Here is a 23,960-nt window from a genome sequence, read left to right as displayed (position 1 = left end):
AGAGTGCAGAGTTATACTCACTAACACTCTTGAAGTCTTGCAACCTCAGGTGCATCCAATCATGACGAGCTTTTGGGAGGATTACAGTTTTCTGGTGTTCATATCTCTCCCTTAAATCATTCCACAAAATAAGTGGATCTTTCACCGTTAAATACTCAGTTTTTAATTCTTCATGAAGATGGTGCCGAAGGAAAATCATTACTTTAGCACGGTCCTGCAGGGACCCTTGATTTCATTCTTTAATTGTATCTCCCAGGTTCATCGCATCCAGATGGATCTCAGCATCAATGATCCAAGATAAATAATTTTTTCCAGAAATGTCAAGAGCAACGAATTCTAATTTTGTAAGATTTGACATTTTTTACATATATAAATCAAGAATATAAAAATATATTAAAAAACTTACTTGAAGTAGAGGACTATTAGCTTCAAGATTGTCAGAACTTTCGTGCTGATAACGTGTTATAAAACTATCGAAAGGAGAGAGAGAGAGAGAGATAGAACTCAGAGAAGTTATGAAACTTATGAATTTTTTAAAGAATTCAACGATATATATAGGCGTACAAAGGGAACTATGCCAGTTACTATGCAGTACTATGTTGGCACTATGCACACTGTGCGATGTCGGCCATTTACTATGCTAGTTACTATGCAGTACTATGCTGGCACTATGCACACTGTGTGATGTCGGCCATTTACTATGCCAGTTACTATGCAGTACTATGTTGGCACTATGCACTGTGCATTTGACTTCTAGCTCAAGGTGGTCATACAATTTTACAATGTTATTTTACAACAAATTCTTAGTTATTAAAAAAAAGAAATGGAGACCCATTGTCGTAGGAATCCTCGGGGCCCATGGCATTTTGCTTTAGCGATTTCCTTCTTCCAACTCTTCCGGAACTGCCTTTCCATTACCAAATTCCTGCTTTCCAGCCTTTTTTTGCAGATTTCAATGGTGGATTGCAAGCCCCAGACCGAAATTTCATTCGCTGAGATATTCCTCTGTGTCCCTTTCGGGCTTGTTTCGCCGAGTTACTGCTTGATCTCTCTGGTTTTAACTTACTTTGGTAGATTTATTATTTTAGTTCACATTTACCGGTTTGGTTGATTTAGTATGGTTATCACGTGTACTAAGCTCAAAGAACTCACTCACTAATCTGGTTGTGAGAATTTTAAATTAAGCTCAGGTGCTAGTTTTTTTTTTTTTTTTGCATTTTTTTGGAAATTTATGGTCATCTGCTCTGTACTCATTTTGGTTCTAGGAAATGTGCTATGGGCCACGGCTGCATTATAAAGACATTAATAGTCCTTTACGACTAGCTTATCATCCAACACTGTTATCTTCACTTGTTTAATCTTCTTGGACTTCCAATACCCTTCTCATTCTCGAGTAGTTTGAAATTCGGCTTTGAAAACGTGTCTTGTTTCTAAACATTTTGCGTTGTGATGATACTACAAACCTGTAACTTGACCATTCAAGACGTTGATTTTGGGTGCATTGAGCTGGTTCCGATTAACTAAGATAGAACGGGCTTACATGGTATTTACTTCATGATTTTTGTTTTTAGCCCAAGTTAAGGTATCAGCTTTTCACAATCTTTTGGAATTTAAGCAGTGAGATATGATGATGCATGCTCTATGCACATGCGTTCTTTACTCATGGTATGGTTTTATCTTTGAACAGTAAAAAAAAGAGAGGGTGGAAGCCAAAAACAAATACAAGAGTAAAATAAAAAGCAGAACGATCTATAAAGCAATTGATATAGTTTGAGTATGATTCTTCAACTGAATTAGTACCCGCCTGTGTCTATCTCCTGTCAAGCATACACACCAATCACAATGCTTCTTTGGAATCACACATGTTGGTATTTTTTTTAATTAATATTTTAATCGTTGCTTTTCTTACCGTTGGTACGTGTTAAACAATATTTAATTGGCCTGCTTTATTTACCGTTGGTATGTGTTAATGGACTAATTACAATATTTAATTGGCCAACATCCTTTTAAGTATCATTGATGATGGCTAATGTCCTTTTATCTTCTTTATTGCCTAGATGCCGTATGTACAAACAGCTACCTTCTTTTCTACATGCTGGTTGGCTTTCTATATATTAAGGGGGCGTCCATCTAGTGTACAGTGAGGCTTTTGAGAGTAGAGTTATCTTGATATACAATAAAATAAAATAGAGGGTTGTATGTAAATATTTTTGAGAGTATTTCCAGATAAAAGAAAGGTGTTCTTCTGGTGGAGCTTTGAGCTCAACTACTTGTGTAGAGTTGGTTCGGGTTATACGACGATCAGTTGAGCTGTTGTATCCTGGAGGAGTCAAGTCAAGAGAAGTTTTGCTGCATCGGTTAATTTGAGACTTTGTACACCGTAGAGGGCTTGAATCTCCTTAAAGAGAGCGATATTTCCGTGTCTCAGTCCAAACTAATTTCGGTTGAATATTAATTTTCTTGTAATTTTTATTATATTATTGTGTATTTCACTAACAACACACATACACATGCACACACACACCACAATTAGAACTCAAAATATGAACTGCTAAAGTCAGGCTTCAGCTTAGTAGATGGAGTGGGTGTACCCAAATATATGCGTTTGGTGGATACTATTGCTACTATTGCTAGGGAAGAGGGTTTGTCAACACTTGGAAAGGCACTATTCCAGATTACAACGCCAGTGTCTTTGTGGAGGCTTAAATATTGGCTTATATGGTCCTGTGAGTTTATATGCTTTTTTGATGAATATGATTGATTACTCAGAAATAATTTTTTATTTGTATGTGTAAACTGCATGTTGGACAGGTCAAAACATATCTTGTTGGCGGTGGATTTATTGGAGATGTTCCTTTATACCACAAAATACTTGCTGCTCTTTTGACGGGTGAGTATGAATGGTGACTGCCCTGCTTGCAGTATAAAATTGTACACAACATGCATAAAATTTTTGTTCTGTCCAGTGCTCAAACTATCATCACCATTCCCCCCGTTTTTTAATTTTCTGAGTCAATACATTTCACATCAAACTCTTGGATTTTTTATTTTGAAAATTTTATTACATTTTTACCTTGACAGGTGCTATAGCAATTGCAGTGGCTAATCCAACTGATCTTGTCAAAGTTCGACTTCAAGCTGAAGGAGAACCACCATCCGGGGTTCCTAGGTGCTATGCTGGAGCTTTGGATGCTTATTTCAACATAGTGAGGCAGGTCAGTTTACATGCTAACATGGATATTTTGTCTTTTAGCTTGTAAGTGAATTAATTGTAATCATCTTACAAAAATTAGAAGGATTAGGGGCTCTCTGGACTGGGCTTGGCCCTAATGTTACCCAAAATGCTATAATAAATGCTGCTGAACTAGCCAGTTATGACCAAGTTAAACACGTAACATCCTAATGTTAGGTCTTTTTGGTTGAACTTATTTTTAATTTCAAATATTGTTGGGTTCAGTTCATTCCAAAATGTCCTAATTCTCTTTACTTATGCAGATGATTTTGAAAATTCCAGGGTTCGTGGACAATGTTTTGACTCAATTGCTAGCTGGTCTAGGTGCAGGTTTCTTTGCTGTCTGTATTGGTTCTCCCGTTGATGTGGTATGAATTTTTTTTTTTTTCTACTTGTGCTTGTAGCCTTAAATCATACAGTTTAGAGTCCTCAAATAGTCATTTGCCCTGCTATAAAAAACTTATAGGATTTTCCATTGACTAAGTAAAAGCTATGTCTTGGTCTGATGGGTATAGAATTTCTCTTTCACATGTCCATGGAGTTTGAAAAGTTCTCCACATCTGATATTTCTCTCTCTCTGAAAGTGAATCATAGAAGTTTGTTGAGATTTTGCACCTATCGGGGAAAAATCATGACACATATTTTGGATTATATATTATTTAAATAAAGCATTAAAAAATAAGTATAATTAACCATCTTGGAATGGGTAGTAATGGACCAATTAAAAACAAAAGTCACATGCTGTCTCTCGTGTGTAACCTTGTAAACAGTGCTAAGAAGCATTTTAAAAATTTCATGGTGACAATAATGATGGCGATGAATTGCCGATGATGACAATTTTGCTACATAAATGAATGTGCATGTTTTCTTTGCATTGCCAAGTTTTTTCTGTTATTGAATCTGGTTTCCAATTGTAGCATAATCTGCATAGTTTTTTGCTTCAGGCTTTATGTGGCTATGCTAATGGAGGATTGTGATCAAAATTTGTTTCTTATCATATGAAGCAATTTTTTATTTTAATTTTAATTTTAATTTTTTATTGTATTTTAAGGATGAGCTAGTCGGTCAATATTGGCTTGGATGCCATGCTTGTTATGTTCCAGGTAAAATCTAGAATGATGGGAGATTCAACATACAAAAACACGTTTGATTGGTTCATCAAAACTTTGAAGAGCGAGGTATATTGAATTGTCTTGGAAGATAAAACGAAAATTGTCAATAATATTGGCTCTCTCTCTCTCTCTCTCATATACAGTGCAGGAAAGCACTTTAGATTGACTTTTTAAAGGGTTATCTATTTGTAAATGAGGTCCATTCAAGGATGTGTTGAATTGGAGGGCAGGCCTGTGCCATATGCTTTAAGTAATAGGCTAGAAGCAAGCTTCTGAAAATAACTTATCATGGGTTCTAATAGTTTTTTCTTCCGAATGTTGTCTTATCCCCTTTAGAAACAGGATGTCCGATGTAGGGTGAAGCTGTGAATTCAATACCCTCTGGCCGTCTGCGTGAGTGTGCAATTTACAAAATAAAAGCTCGATTAAAAGCCTGAAATAAATGTTTGTATGAAACCATCAGTTGCAGTAATAACCAGCGACTCTTTGAAACTAATGTATTGCAGGGATTTTTTACCTTTTATAAAGGGTTCTTCCCCAACTTTGGTCGGCTGGTAGGTTGGAATGTGATTATGTTTCTAATCCTTGAGCAAGTAAGATTTCCAAATTATGTGCATCATGGTATTGATTTTTGGCTAAATGCGGGGCACTGGCATACAACTGATTCTGGAAATTGTTTTCTATACCTCCAGCTTATAAGTTGCAGTAGAGCATACTAGTTCACTATATCTTGCATATAGAAAATGCAATAGAATTTGGAATATTAAATATATATTTTTTTTTGATAAGTAAGAATATCAAATAATTTAATGCTAGAATAAGAGAATTGCTTGTGAACAAATGCTAGCAGGTTATGGTAGGTTTCATTCTATTGGACACAGCCAATCACTTTAGTATACTTGAGAAAATAGCTTTGGTTGACTTGAGAAATTACCATCGACTAGGATGGATTTGCAGAGATTTTGGCCACGGCTTTTGGTAAAAAATTGACCATGGCCTCCTGCTTTTTTATTTGTACCGTCGGAAAGTGGACCAAGCTTTCTTTAGTTTCACTTTGGAGGTTCTCATTATTGGAGTTTTGATCCAATACTCAAAATTTTGTTTCACTACATCTCCAGTGGCAATGAGTTCCATTGATCCCGATTTGCACAACTGTCTGTCATTTTTAATGCAGTTCTGAATTGGACCAGTGAGGTTCATACAATAGTGGGCCCGATTCTGGAACTGCAGGTCTGCGTTTGCATTAGTTTTATTAGATATTGAACCATATGATGGTTCTCAACTTTTAAATATCCTCCTTTTTAAAAAGGTTATTTTCTGGTTGATCTTTTCATGATTGTCAGTCTTTGGAAAAACTTAAAAGCTATGACGTTTTTTCAGTCACTTTGAGGGTTTGCAGTGGCTTATACTGTTAAGCTTCCTACTTGCAAGGTGTTACTTAACAACTCTATAATACAAAATTTGGACTGATCATTTATCTGCATGACAGGCCAAGAAATTCTTCGGATAGTGAAGTCTAAAATCCTTAATTAAAAAAAAGTCTAAATCCATGGTATTCCTGGTTGAGATTTGGCAAGCGGGAAGGCAGAGCTTGTGCTTGGAAATTGTTTTTTCATCCGTTCTAGAATTTCTTTCCCGAGAGATTGGATTACCTCTACATTTTTTTGTACCCACTCTGTTATATAAGGTGTAGTTTTTGTAACAATGAATTTACTTGAAAGGGAGTCCATTGTTTCACTAGGCCCTTTTGTGATGGCACAAGCTGTTTTCCTCCCGTGTCCTCGTCAAAATTGACATTGATGTATATATGATTACGTTGGAATGAAAGAAACCATCATATTGTGCAATGTTCAAAATTGTTGATTTTTTTCTTGTTCTCTTTTCTACCAGAAGTTGAGACTCTTATCTGGTATTGCCACAGTAACATCCTTACCAACCAGGAAAATAAGCATATATTGTTAATTCGAGTTTCGCTTGTGTTAATTCGAATTGTTTAAAGCAGAATGAAATTTACAAGTCTGGATCTTCTTGTCTTATGTTCCATGTCAAATTATTGTGATTGGGTGGTAGAATATTTTCACATACTCCACCATTATTTATTATTATATAATTATTTTTCTCTTACTTTTTACTATTTTGTACTACTATTTATTATTATTTAATATTTTATTTTTTTTACTATTTACAAAATATCTAATATCACCTCTTTATCCAAATGCAAGACCTCTACGCCGCTTAGGTGTTCTAGAAAATTATAGGGAGAGAAGAGGGGCTTTTGTTTGTACGTTCCCTCATTTTTTTCAACACTTACAAAATTAAGGTAATTAATATTCTTATTTAAAGAGTTTCTTATAGAGTGATTAATTAAATTTCCTAGAAGTTACATAACTATCAATTATGGAGAGTTAATTAATTGTTTGATGTGGGGTCATGTGGTTACTAACAGTAACCTCAAAACAGAGCTGTAAAGTGTAATCTATACATTATACAAGGGTTAATGAACATGGAGTTTCATCTCCTTCGGCATAATTTCTATGGACATTCGAAAACACGACGTCCCATCCACCAAACTAATCGAGTAAAAGTTGCTGTAACTAAGCCAAGACAATGATGGTAAACTGCTGTCCATGTCATCATCATCTGCATAGGAATTTTATGTCATTAGGTAGGTTTGTTTAGACCTCGTAGATTAATGTCTCGAAGAGCATTGTATACTCTCTCATCACTTGTCATAATCTATGGTTTCTAGTACATAAAAATGGTCCATATGCGGCACTAGATCCATCAATTAATCATGTCTGTTTGATCCAAAACATAATGGAAAAGCATCACTTGGGACAAAACGAAGTGGTCCTAGGTTCTTGAGCCTAGAATCTCTAGGAACAAAATCCAACTCGAGAATAGCAAAAGGTTAACATTACATTCATCTTAACTTCATCACTACCCTAATGATCTAAAAACATCAGCAAAATAAGCTAAGCTAATCATTCCAAAGGGTGCGTTCCATTCTACCTTATGTCCTGGCGACCAGATAAACACGAGCCCTAATGACTGATCCGTTGCCAAGCTTGAATCCAGGACTAACTGGGAAGCCCACGATCTGACCCGCAGGTACTCGCCCACCGGGAAATTTGACAACGCTCTCCATATACTGTGGATGGAACTCAGCTCCACGACTCGCCTCGAACTGACTCGGTGCCGGGTCGAGAGAGAAGGCCAACAAGTGAAGCAGCCACACGGCCTTGGTGAGCATTAAGAACTCGCCGTAAAACTGACTTCTTGGGTGGTTTCCGGCCAGGACCTGGCGCCGCTGTTCTAAGTCCCCAAACAAGGACTCTTCCATCTTGGGATGAATCACGGCGAGGTACTTCTTGGAGCTGAACTTACCGAAGTGACAGGTGGGCATGATTCCGAGAAGCTCGGAGGGGTCCATCGCCTTCATGTCGCGGTACTGGGTGAAACAGTCGCGGCGATACTGGTCCGGGTTGAGAAGGGAGGAGAGGCTGCCGTCCATGTAAAAGGTCTCGTGGTCGAATCCTTGGAACACCTTTCGGCAAATGTAGGATTCCAGAGCATATTTGGCGTGCTGTGTTGCAACGATTGAGCAAGCTGCGATGGTGGCGGGAGTGGATGTAAGATCGTCGGTGGCATTGGCAGCGGCTTCGATAGAACGTACGGCAGCTGCAATGTCCCAGTGGGCAGAGCGCATGAGGGAGAGGAGGAGCATCGTGAAGGACTTGGATGCGTCTTTCACCTGCTTCATTGCGGTCTCGAAAACTTCTGGTGCTGGCCCTGTCATGACTGGGACCAGTAAAATTATGGATTTATCAGAGTTAACATTCTCCAGGTGATTCGTCCCACTCGTTTGAATTTCTAAAGACCATAACCAGAAGAAATTAAAGAACTTGGATGTAGAGTTTTTATCCTAAGCAATAACCTGTCTTTGAATGTCTACAAAGCGGTGTTTCGAAGTGAAATCGGTACCCATTTATGGATTGTTTTTACCTTGACCTTGAGGAGCGGAGACGACCTTCCGCTTCGAATGGTGAGACCTGGAGCTTCCCTTCTTCCCGTTGGTTCCAGTAAGGCTTAGGCTCGAGACCGCAACGGTCCTCAGCTTCTCCTTGAGATTCTCGACCTCCACTTCCCTCAGTTTCACCTCCCTCTTCAGTTCCTCCACCGCCGCCTCGTACGGCGCCACCACCTCCCTCACCGTCGCAACCCCACTTCCTCTCCCTCTTCCTCTGCTCTTCCTGCGCGTGCTACCACCAATGAGGCTGGTAGTCCTTCTGAATCTCTCCCTCAACACTCCGAGCTTCCTCAGCTCCCCCACCACAGCTACGTCCGCCACCCTCATCTTTTCTGGGTCCCAAGGGCAATGCGCTTCTTGTAGACTCGCGTACGCTCTCTTCATCCCCGAAACCGTGTCGAACACCTCGTTCATTAGCCTCTCCATCTCCACCACTCTTTCTACTCTCACCTCCTCCTTCATCCCCTCCCAAGCCTTTAGTCTTTCCTTTTCTTCTTCTTCACTTTCTCTTTCTTCCTCCTCTTCTTCGTCGTCCTCGTGATCCTCCGAAAATTCGTACTCGTCATCGTCGTCTCCGACTCGATTCTCGCCAGAACCGTGGCGACCGGCGGCGAGTGGGTGCAGCAAACAAGAGGCCGCGACTCGTTGGATCAGATCCGAAAAATTCGTCACCTTGCTAGCCATTTCCCTTCTCCCCTTTGCCTCTACCCGCCCGTCCCTGTCAAACAGTTCAGAGAAGAGAGAGAATTAAGCAGTGGATCAGCTAAGCCCACGCAGTGACTCAGCGAGTTGTATATTATTAATTCTCCCACTCTCTCAATGCTATCGACAACAGCACAGACTGCACATGAGGGTGCGCAAAATAATGAACAACCCACAACAAAACAACAAAAGAAATGTGTAAGTAATGAAGCTCATTTAAGGTAATCCTAACCTCCTGCAATACTCCGAGAGCAAAAAGAATTAATCCTTATAGCTTCTCTGGATCTCAGTAGGACAGCCTCAGGAATCGAGACTGCAAGTCTTCAAATTGGATCCTTTTCCAGGCTCTCCCGAGTGGACTTCTCCTTCCTAGTTTGCCTGGAAATTGCGGCCGGTGCCCCAAATGAGGCACTCCGTTCGCCGGTAGACACGCTACACCTAGCTAGCCAAGCAGCGAAGCTTCCATGGAGTAGTGGACTTTGTCACTCTGAGGCCAGGAATGCTGGTGATAAAAGGAGAATGGACAAGACCTCTTTAAGTTTTTGTATGCTAGAAAATATCTGGGTCGTACACGTGTTTTGGACACCCATTTATGTTGGTGTATGGTACTTTGCGAGTTTGTATACTTTGAGAAAATCAGGACCACCGAATAAAGTGGGAATCTATAGCGTTTGACTATGTTGAAGCCAGTCACGTGGGGATGGCCTCGTTAATAATAAGGTGGGTGCAGGGTGCCTTTTGCTTGGTCAGGAATTTAGGTTGAAAAATTATTGACTAATGAGTTCAAGAGAAGAGATTTTATTTTCATTTTTATCATATCACAGACACAAAACGTCATTTTTAGATCTTACATAAATTCTAGATGATCCAAATTCAGCCTAAACAACTAATAATTAAAAGTGCAAAAGAAAAAAAATAATGCTACGAGTTGGGTGATGATTTTTTAATCTTAATTTATATAATAATGTAGAATATCAAATGTTGCACTAAAGAAAAAAAAAAAAAAATCCAATTTTGCATGTCATCTTACATGTATCCAACATAAACAAGAAATTATGACTGTGGCCAACAGCATGTGTCCTGATGGCACAAGACCCGCATCTCCAAAATAGAGATCATGGGTTCAAAGTTTCAAACCCCCTTCCGGCCTTCCCAATGTATCCAAATAAAAAATAAAAAATTACGACTCCGGGGATCTAATGATCCATCTTAACTGCCAAATCCAAGAGTACACGATCCCTAATCCACAATATATAGAGATCAGCATAAGGGGAACAAAAGGAAGCCTTTCACCAAAAAATATGGAATGTAAAAGCTGGCCCCATATCTCAACTACCAAAAGACCAACCAGATAACTCTTCTCAATACCCCTGATAAGAAAGCCTCCTTTCTTGGCAGCCACGTGACCAGCTTCTTTCTTTATGGGTGCGGTTGCTTTAGCTTCTTCACCATCAGTGAATTTCGCAGAAAATACTAGCCACATTATAATGGAGTATAACAGCAGAAGGAGTACTTTAATTGGATATTCTCGGACTTCAAAGAGAAGAGGAAATAATGAATAGCAGGATACTGCAAAAAAGTACAGAAAAGCATTACTCAATTTGGTGAACAACTGTAAATCTATTTGACTGTTTCAGAGGTTCTAACCGATCTATTTAAAAGAGCTCCATCACTTCAAAACTCAAACTACTTAGACATTCCCCTACATAAAATTAGAAAGATGCTGGTCTAAAAAGAGAATTACAAAACAAACAATCGCGTCTCGATGGGGGTAAGTCATGTCGGTTTGTAAGTTTTAGTTTTGTAATTCTCTTTGCAGACCTAGCATTTCTCTAAAACTTACAACTACCAAAACAAAATGATAAAGCTTCAAGATTTTGCTTTGGCCTAGCATAGCATTCACAATACTTTCCTTTTCTTACCAGATCTTTTGGAACTAAGCTCAACTTAAAAAGATCTTATCTGAGAACAACACCATCACTTGTTCATGATTCCCCCTCAATTTAGGGTCTTAATTATTTTAGGACTGAAGATATGATTGAATTTTTCAGAGTTGATGTTTTAAATAAAGATTTCATGACCGCAGCAAAAACAAGGAAAGTGCCTTCTTTCCAGTTGGGATTAGCAGCACGATATAAAATGGCTTCACATAATAATCATCCAGCAGAACTATAAAGTAGGATAATATGAATACAAAGCACTGAAATTTATGCATAAAAGTGAACAGTAATTGAGTTTATGGACAAGGCCACACAATGAGAGCAAATAATAACTCTAATTTCCCGGGCAGGTGGGGTGAGGCTTGGGAGACAAAAACCACAGATATAGTACTGGTTCTGCCTCCTACACACAAATCATGCCGAGAGATGAGCTTGCTCAGGGAATTACTTAAATCCGAAGAGCAATCCAAAACCACATATCAACTAAAGATAATTTCTAAAGCAGTATTAGAACGAGGCAGCAGAAGGAAACCACTGAGATAAAGATACAGCATCAAGAAAAATTTCAAGACATAACATATGCATTCTGAACCAAAAGACTCACAAATAACCCCGGCTAACTTGTAACGAGATGACAGGCAGGAAGAAGCATACCAATGGATAGCAAGTAGTAATGCCTTGCACTGTCCATATTTTGCACCGCAATAGTGGCAAGGGGAATCACAAAGTGAAGCGATGCCTTCTCATGAACATGCCATCCAAACAAGAAGCCACAAGTGTATGCATAGGCTACCCATCTAGTAACCATCCCTGGCTGGGGCTCTCTCCAAGCCTTAATAAGACAAGGAGATAGGGCAAGCAAGACAATCATAAAGGTCGTCACGGGGGTTATCTGCCATTTCATTCATTCAAATTTAGAAATTAAAGTCTAGTTGACATGTTGAAATAAAATTAGATAAACTTAAAAAACAAAAAAATAAACAAAAGAAATAAATTAGATAGACAAGAAAAACAAATTTCATAAATAAAAATAACCTAACCCTTCCTCCCAAAAGTGAAAAATGTTGAATCATCAATCAGTAAACTCTTATAAAGTGGCCAGTTCATGAATTCACAAATAAGCTTAGGAGTTCATTAGTGAGCTCTCCTCCCACAGCTAGGTTCTACTGTCCAAATATATATATATTTTTAAGTAAACAATTGTATTAATAGAATAGGCATAGCCCAAGTACACAAGATGGTACACATCTGGAAGTAGAAGTAAGACAACTTTTCTAAACACCAAATGACAAGTGCCAGTGAACTAGAAGATGGCGAGGAATCCCATAAGATCTATGGCATCCAGTTCACTCTGATCACTGCTCAATTATGAGTATCTTACTCAAGCTTTCCCTATAGAGTTACCTGAGGTAGTATAGAAAATGGCGAGGAGTCCCCAACTAGCCCCCCAGTGAATGAAGCTTCTGGTGTTGGAGTGGCAAACCCAAACTTTCTAAGAAAAAAAGCGAGTAACTTATCTAAAATAATATAAAACACCCAAAAATTTGGGGCCCAGTATGCATGGCAAAGCCCTCTGCCAAAGGGAAACATGCGGCGAAGGACTTGTTGTATCTGCAAAGAAAGAATAAAATATCTATGAATATTGGAGAATAAAACAAGTGAGGAGTGATAGCTTTCAGCTACTAGTTTTTAAGCAAGCATATTATGCTAATCCGCAAAAACATAAGCTTCCGGCTAATTTCTTTCAGATGAAATCATCATTAAAGGGCAGCATGCTTGCATTACACTGAGCCCACAGAAACTCTCTCAACAAACTTAATTTGCTTCTCATAACTTGAGATTTCATAGACATGATGAGTTCCCCACCACGAGATTAAGATGTGCATAAACATAAGAAGCTAAAGCAATGTTTGTCCCAAAAGAAAAAGTGCCCAAAGTCTCATTTAGTGTCATTCAGTGAAAACCTCCAAATAGGTCAAGTTCGTGAGCTAGTGTGTTTCCTTTCATTGTCCTCCTTTATCCACTCTTAACTGACTACACTAACGATCCTTCAAATGCAACACATGCTAACAAAAATCAAGAGTATCAAAGGACAAATAGGGAAGAAGAGAGCCATTTGATCCTAAGAGAACTATTTCAAATAAGAATTACACAATATGTCAACACTAGGATGTACACACTAAGATTAGCAAAAATACGAGTATGTTGCTAGCAATGAACACATGTGATTATTACACAGTAAGATTCTTGGAAGTGAAAAAAATTGTCCATTAAACCAAAGATACTCATTTTGAACAGATTTCTGACTGCATCAATATGTGGCATAAGGCTTTAAAACCGACTCAAACATGTTAAACTTGTATGACACATGTCCACATTTTATTAAGAGATTCACACACTTCAATACTATTAACTACTCTTGTTTCTTTTGCCTCACCTAAATAAAATGCATATGCTCAAACATTAGCAAAGAGAAGCTTCAGTTAATTTCTGTCTAAACTTCAAAAAATTGATAAAAATAAGACAAACAAACCTATATTTCTACCATAGCGGTTCAAGATCGATGTTGACTAGTTTGACCAGATCCTTTAAAATGTTAAAAATCAATGTAGGAGTTGAATATTCTGATAATCAAATCCTCTATACACACATTCATTATAATGAATCTTGAACTTCAATTTTGTACCTTTAGGCTCTTAACACATTTTAGAGATGCTAGGTTCATAAGCGATTTTACAAAAATAAATTTTATGGATTGATGTGGCTACATTTGACACGTTATATCTTTTTTACAGTGAAAAGAACTTTATAATCTGATGTACTGTAATAAGCCACATCAGTTGGTGAACTTTTGTAAGATCCTTTTGGACCAAACATTTATGGATTGAAGTTTCCTTTGCATGAAAGCTTGATAGTCTCCCATCTTCTTTTCGCCGATGATACATTGATTTTCTGTGACCTGGATCTGGATCAGTTTCGCTCCCTAAGAGCACTTCTACTTTGCTTCGAAGCTGTATCTGGCCTTAAGGTGAATCTATCAAAGTCAGAAGTAGTTCCCGTTGGCTCGGTCAATAACTTAAGTGAGGTGGCTGCCATCTTGGGCTGCAAGATTTCATCCTTGCCTATGAAGTATCTTGGACTCCTCTTGGGGGCCCCTCATAAATCTACGGTGAAGTGGGAAGAGATTGTTGAGAAGATTGAAGGTAAACTGGCAGGATGAAAGATAATTTACTTGTCTAAGAGAGGGAGAATCACACTTATTAAGAGTACGTTATCTAATCTCCCAACGTACTTCCTTTCTTTATTCCTTGTGCCTGCAGGGGTGGCGAATAGACTAGAAAAGATTTTATGTGATTTCCTATGGGGAGGGTTAGAGGATACAAAGAAATTCCATTTGATCAAATGGGATAAAGTATGCACCCTCTCTCTTGCGGTGGGTTGGGCTTAAGAAAGTTGAGAACTTTCAACAAGGCTCTTCTTGGAAAATGGTTATGGCGTTACCATCTTGAAGTAGACGCTCTTTAGAGAAATATCATAGATTTCAAAATTGGGAGTGTCTGAGAAGGTTGGTGCACTAAGGAAGTAAGAGGGACTTATGGCGTGGGAGTTTGGAAACTTATTCAGAATCGATGGGATGATTTTTTCGGTAACTGTAGGTGTGTGGTGGGAAGGGGCACGCGAATCAAGTTTTGACATGATATTTGGTGTGGGGATGTCGCTCTGAAAAACAATTTCCCCTCTCTTTATAGGATTGCGTTTGATCAGGGCTCCTCGGTGGCTGATAATATGTGCAGCACAGCTGATTCCATTCATTGGTCCGTGAGATTCACTCGAGCGGTCCAAGATTGGGAGGTGGGAATCATTACTGGCTTCTATAGCGTGTTATATGCGTTGAAGCTAAAGGCGGGAGGGGAGGACAAATTATCATGGACATGCATAGGGAACAAGAAATTCTCAGCCCGTTCTTACTACAAGGCTTTGCCGACCCACTACCCCAATGCCTTCCTTTGGAAGAGCATTTGGAGAAGCATTGTTCCCCTCAAGGTTGCTTTCTTTGGGTGGGTGGCTTCCCATGGTAAAATACTGACCATAGACAAATTAAGAAAATGTGGATTCTACATAATGGATTGGTGCTTCATGTGCAAACACAAGAGTGAATCTGTGGATCACCTTCTTCATTGTGAAGCACTTAAAGTATTGTGGGATGAAATCCTCTTGAGGCTTGGTATCGCATGGGCTATGCCTAGGAGGGTGATTGATTTATTGTCTTGTTGACAAGGGATAAGGGGCAATCGCCAGATTGTAGCTATATGGAAGATAGTACCTTTATGCTTAATGTAGTTCACATGGATCGAAAGAAATGGATGCTGTTTTGAGAATAGGGAACACTCTCAGGATGGTTTTAGGGCCTTTTTCTTTTATACTTTATTACTTTGGGCATCTTCTATTTTATTGAATGGAACGGGTTTGTATGACTTTTATGCTCCTATCCATAGTACTTAGTTTGTAATTAGGCTCTTTCTTGTATACTCCCCGTGTACTCGGGCTTTACCTATTTTCGTGAATCAATAAAATCTCTTTTACCTATTAAAAAAAAGATTCCTTTGCATGATTTTAGTAGTTTGTTCTCTAAACTAGACTCAACCAGGCTTCAAAATATAGTCAAGACACGGATAATTAACACAACTTACATAACAGCTTATGGGTGAGTTTTGTTCAAAAATTAGTATTTCCTCAAAATATTTCCTTAATTGAGGATTTCTGCTTCTTTTTGCGCTTTTAGTTGGGAATTTCAAAGACAACTCTTTGGATTCACATCAACCAAAAGAAAATAACTTTTTATTTTTTATTTTAAAAAGAAAATTTTGCTAGATTAACATGATACATTAACCAATGACATTATTTTGCAAGATCTGACAGAACATAAATTCTAATTTTAAGGTCTGAATAACCAGCTTCAAGCAGTGATTGGTATGCTATTAAGTTTTTTCCACAAAGGCAAAAACATAAATGAATTGCACATAAGAGCAACATTGTCACCTAAAATGAGCATTACAAATGAAAGGGCATAACAAATAAGTGTTAATTTACCTGCCCATGATAGACAAATGGTGCATAGGCCACCGCAAAAACTGCCGTGACCACCGCCCCCATAGCCAAAAGCCGTCGGAGGCCCCTCACCAATCCACCGCAACAATAATGCCGCAACAAGTAGACAAAATAAACTGGCGCTGCCACTGCGAACAAGTGCTTGAAGCACAACAAAACCGCGAAGAAAAGCCCACCCATCAAGTCCCTCCCTTCCTCCAAATATGAAAGCGATATGAACAAGAACCCCAACAGAAATCCATTGTACTGGAAATGGACATGGTCCACAATCATAAGCATTGGGGACCAAACGACCAATACCCAGATCAAAGTTCTCCTCTTTGAATCCAAATCCTTAGTCAATCTATAAACCCCATACAACATACACAAATCAGACAAGATTACAGTGATTCTCTGGAACGAAACCACCGTGTTGGAGCTGTAGTTGAGGCCCTTTTTTAGGTGAACGATTTGGGGGTCGATAAGGTTGGCGAAAATGGAGAGGAAGAACTCAAAGTAAGCGAAGAACGGAGGGTAGTCAAGAGTCCAGGGGCTGGTCTCGTCAGAGTACCACTGCGAGAGAGGGAGGGAATGAGTGAGAGCAAGCCAGTTGCGGTGGACCTCGAAGTCCGTGCTGTGGTAAGAGGGGATGAGGAGGAGCTTTACGCAGGTGGCTATGCCAAAGAACCATAACAGGTGCGGCGTGGATGTAGCTCCTTGAAGACCCATTTTTTGGATGCCAGTGAAGAAGCCAAGACTCAGTCAGGCATCTCATCAAATACCTTGCTAACGTCTAAAAGATGCAACCTCAGGTCAATTGCAATTGGATCTCCGCGCAACGAAACAGAGAAAGTCGACTGCAGGTCTCCAAATTCCGTTTCCAGGCCCTTCCGATTGACCTTAATCTCACTGGTTCACCGGAAAATTGCGGTTAGTCACAGTGCCTCGAATGAGGTCCGTTTACCGGTAGACCTCTAGCTAAACAGCGAGAATTGTGTCGCTTAATTTTTGCTTGTATGGCTTCGACCTTCTTCTTTCGGTATATAGTTTGGAGGATAAAGCTAGCGCCACCGCTGCTTCTTCCCGCTCGACCATCCCGCCTGACGTGGCATGTCCATGTGGCATGTCTTATAGACTAAACAATTTCATCCTCTTCGAGCGCGAAAAATCCCCTCCCGAGCTTCGTCAATAGAATTTTTGATTTCCATAAATGTTTAGGGATCATTTTTAGCTTTATTCTCTCCCTTGTTCTTATATATGTTTATTTCCGTTAGCTTCTGGGCGTTACTTAGCTAATTTTCATTCTTTCATTTATTGCATATTGTAATATGTAAAGATATATAAATGACAATACACAAGCCTAGCACACAGCAGGCATTACAGAATTTACATCGTATCATGAGCCTAGGAAGAATCCTCAAACATGTCGTCTTCTTCTACCTCAAACGTCTCCTTGTCGCATGACATCTCCTCAAATGAATTATTTTCCACCAAAACACATCTACCTGATATCCCTACCAAACTTGCATCCACAAATTACTTGGTATGGAAAGCACAGGTCCTTCCAGTCCTATGCGATCAAGGCCTCTTAGGCTACCTAACAAATGACTTACCCTGTCCACCCAACACCATCACTGATAAGAATAATCAATCGATACCAAATCCAGCAGCAACAAAGTGGTTGCGTCTGGACCAACTGATCCTTGGTTGGATCAATAGCTCCTTGTCGGAAGCTCCTCTCTCTCAAGTGATAAATTGTGAGATTTCCCATGAAGCCTGGGAAGTGCTTGAGACCTTATATGGTCACCATACTCGTGATCATGTTCAACAGATGCGTGGAGAGCTACAATCTCTCACCAAAGGTGCTTCGTCAATGGAAGAGTACCTACACAAAGCCAAGTCGTTGGCTGTTTCCCTCCATGGTGCCGGAAAGCCAATGGATGATGATGAATTCATCAACTGCCTTCTTCATGGACTTGGATCAGAATTTGATCCTATTGTAGCAACTATAAATGCAAGGGATGATTTTCCCTCTTTGGAAAATGTTATTGGTAAGCTAAGAGATTTTGAGTTACCAAATTCCTCTCCTGTTGCTTTGTATACAAATCGATCATTTGGATCCAAGCCTCCCAGCAACAAGTATACCCGTGGCAGAGGGCCAAAGTACCGTGGAAGAGGAAATTGTGGAGGCCAACGTTCCAATGACCGTTCAAATGGGGGTCGTGCTTCTCAACCTTCAAATAGAGGACACAACAATCCAAATGCAAATCGTGGTAGTCGAGGATCGCGCATCACCTGCTTTTGTTGTGGTGGTCCAAATCACAAAGCTGATGCATGCTGTGACTCAGATGAAGAGGTTGAGCAATACCATGCTTTTCTAGCTATTCAAACTAGGGAAAATATTGAAGAATCCTGGATCCCAAACACCGGTGCAACTCATCACATGGCATCGACAACAAACGAAGCACAAGGTATTAAACCATACAATGGCATTGGTGATATGGTAATGGTTGGTAATGGCTCAAATATTCCTATATCAGAAATTGCTACATTTATGATGGTCTCCAAATTATTACTCCCAAGTATAGAAGTTGATCAATTGTAATAATAGAAAAATCCCAAGGTCATTTCCACAGGGACAAAGGTATTTCCAGCAATGATACTTTGTGAAGGTTTATTGTAAAAAGAATGGTGATGAGAGAAAAACTATATCAACTCTTTTTGGGTTTTTATGATTATGACAACAGCAAACACAAAGGAGGAGTGGTATATTCACAGTAGAAGGAGTATGAAAATTGAAATGTATGGTTGAGCTTTTGAGGGTCTTATATATGTAACTTATGTTTTGAGAGATGAACTAAATCATGAGTTATTTACTTGCTAAGGATTGAAGGATGCAGAAAAAATTCTGAAATGTAATTTTTGGTTTTAACAAAGCTCTAACAGAAATGCAACTCAGTAGCTGAAGTTTAACAAAATCCACAGAATAAATTTAACAAATACTTGGGCTGCGGTTTAGAACTTTCTTTGATTCCACAACTTAAAAGACTTCTGGGCATTACCGTTCTTTTACCAACCCAATCAAGGAGTTAATAAAACAGAATGTATGCATTTAATTTCAAGCAACATGTCAATGCGTAAAACAAGAGACCCTCTCTAAACATCAACCAAGATTTATATGACACTCGGCTGAGAAGAATCCTTGATTAAATTCAAGGTTCTGTTGTGCCTTGTGTCAACAACAAAACAAGAATAAGTGCAAGAAATTCCTTCAACTTTCCCTTTTATGAACTCGGTTTCAGACAGAGCAAGGAGTGAAAGTTAAGAGCACAGAAAATCTATCGAATGCTGGAAATCAATAAAAGGTTTTACCGCAACCCAAGCTGCGAAAGTTAGCTAAACATCTTCATTAAAAAACTAGAAAAGCACTAAAATGAAAACAAAACCCTAAGAAGAAAACCCAGAAATTCGGTCCGAACCAAAATAGCAGAAAATGAAGAATAAAATTGAAAAACTGAATCTCCCCTTCACCAGCAGATTTCTCTTCCTTTTATGCTCACCATCCTCTCTCCTTGCCACGGATTGCACCCCCTCCATCGCACAAGACTGCCTCCTTCCTTTGCTCCTTGTGGTCCCCGAGATTCCCCAAAGCACTTGCATGTGGCTATCCGGTTTGGTGTTGCTGAGTCCTTCACGTGACAGCCTCAAGTATAAGCTTCTCCACATGGGCTTTCCTATGGGCATGGGCTGGAGGGATATGGCCTTTCTTAAGCTGGCAGACGTGGGCCTCAACCTTCAATACACACATAAGAGTTTAAGCCTATTTAAGTCTAACATAAATAAGACTAAGCTCAATTCCATTTTTGCTATGTAATTAATCTTTACTCATGTCAATAGCCCACTGTTATGCATTGTTTATTAAATACTCTTTTTTTTGCAAATAAAACTTACTTAATCAATTATAGTAAGAGTACTTAAAACAACATAATTTCCCTTTTATCACACCCCCTACTGACTTTTTGCTAGTCCCTAGCAAATAGAATGATTTGGATCAAAGAAGGAGGTTCCCAACTAAAAACTCAGAACTCATGTCATGATTCAGAACTTACTGAGGTTAAGATTACCAGTCATAGATTGATCAGAAATTTAGTGCCAACAAAAAGGTTTATACAGTGTTTAGTCAATCAATCAAAAAAAAGATAAGTTCAGTAAAATCTTGCTTCTTTCAATGCATGGGGGCTGAGGTCAGAATTTCAGAATTGACTACCAAGAGACATTAGAAGTTTCAATCACTGCAGAAGATTTGAGATGACCACATAGTCTTACTCCAATTCAAAACCATTGTATTGTTGGCTTTCACGCTATTTACACTTTAAAAGGTTTTTTTTTTTTTCTTTTCCTGGGGGGGGTCAGACCTATGAATGTGCGCCTACCCACACTTTCACAAATAAGCCCTCACCGCTATGTTGCCGCACCTCTTGGTTTTCTAGGGGGAATCAGACCTATGAATGTGCACCTACCCACACTTTCATAAGTCGGCCCTTACCACTAGACTACCTAAAGGCCTCTCTCTCTCTTTTTTTTTTTTTTTTTTTTTTTTTATGCAGCCCCGGTAATAGGCAGCCTTTTCCAATACACATTTTTTTTTTTTGATCCTTGGCTTGTCCATTTTCTCATTTGATTTATTAGATTTCTTTCTAAGCCATTAGGATATGGTTCATTGGAATCTCACACAACTAGCATGAATTTCAACAAGTAATGGCACCTTGGAGTCTCTCTTTCTTCTAAGTATGTGTGTGTGTGCTGAGCAAGATTTTTACTACTATCCCTTGGTTTAAGCAACTAAACAAACTGGATAAACTTCCCTTTTGACCTACTTTCTGAATATGATTGAATTTTAAATGTTTTATAACCTCAGCAAATCAACTCAGAACACGAATGTTCAGAAACAAGGGCTACTGACTCATTCACAGCACTTTCAAAGATGGACCAGAATGTGTCTAAGGCATAGAAAAAATTAAGTTCTTTCCCCCCCAGTAGACTGTAGCATTGTCCTCAATGATACAAAGCAATTCAACATGTATAAGGAGAAAAAGTACTCAAAGGAAATTGAGCAACAAAATGAAATGTACATGGGAAAAAAAAACAGCAGAGAGGTTGTGAGAGAACATACCTGGTTGAGATGCAAAGAGACTAACCAAAGAAGAAACAGAAAAAAAAAAAAAAAAACTGACTACAAAAACAGAAGAGAAACAAGTGATAAATCAAGAAACCATGTCAACTGGATTCTACAACTGGATTAGTATTTGGGTCCAACAAAAGTTAAGTAGACTCTTCAGATAAGAAATTAGAAATGAAGGCTTGAGTCTTTGACCATTAACTTTGAACATGTTACCATTTTGAGGATTCATGATCTCCACAGCTCCATGGGGAAAGACAGTTTTGACCACATATGGACCACTCCACCGGGACCTTAATTTGCCAGGAAACAAGTGTAATCGAGAATTGTACAATAACACTTGTTGCTCAGGCTCAAAGGTTTTACGTTGGATATGCTTATCATGAAATTTCTTCATCCTTTCCTTGGACAGCTTGGAATTATTGTAGGCATCCATTCTAAGTTCATCCAATTCAGCCATTTGCAATTTTCTTATAGAACCAGCCTGGTCAATGTTGAAATTAAACTTTTTAATGGCCCAATATGCCCTGTGTTCTAACTCTACAGGCAGATGGCATGCCTTCCCATACACTAGTCTATATGGAGACATGCCCAAAATGGTTTTGTAGGCTGTTCTGTAAGCCCAAAGAGCATCAGTTAAACGTAATGACCAGTCTTTTTTGTTAGGGCTCACTGTTTTTTCAAGAATGTTTTTTATTTCCCTATTAGCTAGTTCAGCTTGGCCATTAGTTTGAGGATGATAAGGTGTGGAAACTTTGTGATGGATGCCATATTTCTTCATTAAGGCAGAAAAATGCTTATTACAAAAGTGGGTACCGTTATCACTGATAATGGCCTTAGGCATGCCAAATCTTGCAAAAATGTTTTCCTTTAAAAATTTTAAAACCACTTTATGGTCATTATTTTTGCAAGGGACTGCCTCAACCCACTTAGAAACATAGTCCACAGCAAGCAAGATATACAAATAGCCATAAGAAGAGGGAAATGGTCCCATGAAATCTATCCCCCAACAGTCAAAAATTTCAATCACTAATATAGGCTGCATAGGCATCATATTTCTCCTAGTGATACTTCCTAATTTTTGACAGGGTTCACAAGCCTTACAAAAGCTATAGGTATCTTTAAACATGGACGGCCAATAAAACCCACTTTGGAGGATTTTAGCTACTGTTTTGTGGGCTGAAAAATGCCCACCACAAGCTTCTGAATGACAGAAGGACAACACACCAGAAATTTCAGTATTAGGCACACATTTCCTAATAATCTGATCTGAACAGTACTTAAAGAGGTATGGATCATCATAAAAAAAATACTTAGCTTCAGATTTCAGCCTCTTGATGTCCTGGGCAGTCCAATGGGGAGGAGTTTTCCCTGTGACTAGAAAGTTAACAAGGTCAGCATACCATGGTAAAATCTCAACTGAAAACAATTGTTCATCAGGGAAATAATCAGAAATTAAAGGAGAGTGTTCAGAGTTTTTAGATGTAAGTCGAGACAAATGATCCGCCACCACATTTTTCACCCCCTTTTTATCTTTTATTGTGAGATCAAATTCCTGCAGTAGGAGAATCCACCTTATTAGCCTTGGTTTTGTATCTTTTTTAGATAAGAGAAATTTGAGTACTGCATGGTCAGTAAATATGGTGACAGAAGAACCAAGCAAATAAGATCTGAATTTATCCAAAGCAAATACAATAGCTAGGAGTTCTTTTTCTGTGGTGGAGTAATTTCTTTGGGCAGCATTCAAGGTTTTACTAGCATAATAGATGACATGTGACATCTTATTTTTTCGCTGCCCAAGTGCAGCCCCTACAGCAAAATCACTAGCATCACACATTAATTCAAAAGGGAGTGTCCAATCAGGGGGTTGAACAATGGGTGCAGTGGTGAGGAAATATTTTAATTGGTCAAAACAATCTTGACATTCACTAGTCCATTCAAACTTGACATCATGCATGAGGAGTTGACAAAGAGGCTTAGAGATATGACTAAAACTTTTTATAAATCTTCTGTAAAAACCAGCATGGCCTAAAAAAGATCTAACATCTTTTACATTCCTAGGCGCAGGCAAGTTTGAAATTAATTCTATTTTAGCCTTATCAACCTCTATACCCCGTGAGGACACAATGTGTCCAAGAACAATGCCCTGCTGAACCATAAAATGACACTTTTCCCAGTTTAACAGCAGCTGGTTTTCCTCACATCTGGTTAGAACAACTTGTAGGTTAGCCAAGCAAGCGTCAAATGATTTTCCAAAGACTGAAAAATCATCCATAAACACCTCTACAATGTCCTCAATTAAATCACTAAAGATGCTTAGCATACACCTTTGGAAAGTAGCCGGGGTGTTACATAACCCAAATGGCATTCTTTTGAAGGCAAAAGTACCAAAGGGGCAAGTAAATGTGGTTTTCTCTTGGTTCTCAGGGGCTATCTCTATTTGATAATATCCAGAAAACCCATCTAAGAAACAATAGTACTCATGTCCCGCCACCTTTTCTAAAATCTGGTCAAGGAAAGGCAAGGGAAAATGGTCATTCCTAGAGGCTGCATTCAGTTTCCTATAGTCTACACACATTCTCCAGCCTGTGGTTACCCTAGTAGGCACTAACTCCCCCTTGTTATTTTCTATCACAGTCATCCCAGATTTTTTTGGAACAACTTGGATTGGACTAAC

The 23,960-nt window shown here is 38.9% G+C and overlaps 2 protein-coding genes and 1 pseudogene across 3 annotated transcripts; 1 reads left to right on the top strand and 2 right to left on the bottom strand.

Moving 5' to 3' along the window:
* The first annotated feature begins 839 nt into the window (after positions 1-839).
* LOC122290781 lies at positions 840-6,191 on the top strand (annotated as a pseudogene).
* A 912-nt stretch (positions 6,192-7,103) lies between these two features.
* LOC122291752 (protein GRAVITROPIC IN THE LIGHT 1) lies at positions 7,104-9,621 on the bottom strand. Of its 2 annotated transcripts, none has more exons than XM_043099709.1 (3): positions 9,309-9,621; positions 8,350-9,092; positions 7,104-8,136 (listed from the first exon to the last, which is right to left on the bottom strand). In XM_043099709.1, exons 2-3 carry the CDS (start codon positions 9,056-9,058, stop codon positions 7,358-7,360), a joined length of 1,488 nt encoding a protein of 495 aa, XP_042955643.1. In that variant the 5' UTR covers positions 9,059-9,092; positions 9,309-9,621; the 3' UTR covers positions 7,104-7,357. The 2 variants fall into 2 exon arrangements, with proteins under 2 accessions (XP_042955643.1, XP_042955642.1); XM_043099708.1 differs by having other exon boundaries at positions 7,104-8,145; positions 9,309-9,614.
* Positions 9,622-10,063: 442 nt separating this feature from the next.
* On the bottom strand, positions 10,064-17,304 carry LOC122291751 (probable dolichyl pyrophosphate Glc1Man9GlcNAc2 alpha-1,3-glucosyltransferase). Its single transcript, XM_043099707.1, has 4 exons — positions 16,108-17,304; positions 12,421-12,627; positions 11,671-11,908; positions 10,064-10,645 (listed from the first exon to the last, which is right to left on the bottom strand). The coding sequence occupies exons 1-4, from the start codon at positions 16,831-16,833 to the stop codon at positions 10,257-10,259; spliced, it is 1,560 nt and encodes a 519-aa protein (XP_042955641.1). The 5' UTR covers positions 16,834-17,304; the 3' UTR covers positions 10,064-10,256.
* Positions 17,305-23,960: the final 6,656 nt, after the last annotated feature.

Source organism: Carya illinoinensis, chromosome 13, assembly GCF_018687715.1.
Source record: "Carya illinoinensis cultivar Pawnee chromosome 13, C.illinoinensisPawnee_v1, whole genome shotgun sequence".
NCBI lineage: Eukaryota > Viridiplantae > Streptophyta > Magnoliopsida > Fagales > Juglandaceae > Carya > Carya illinoinensis.
The sequence above is the reverse complement of the archived record's forward strand: the minus strand, read 5'-3'. Positions and strand labels throughout refer to the sequence as shown.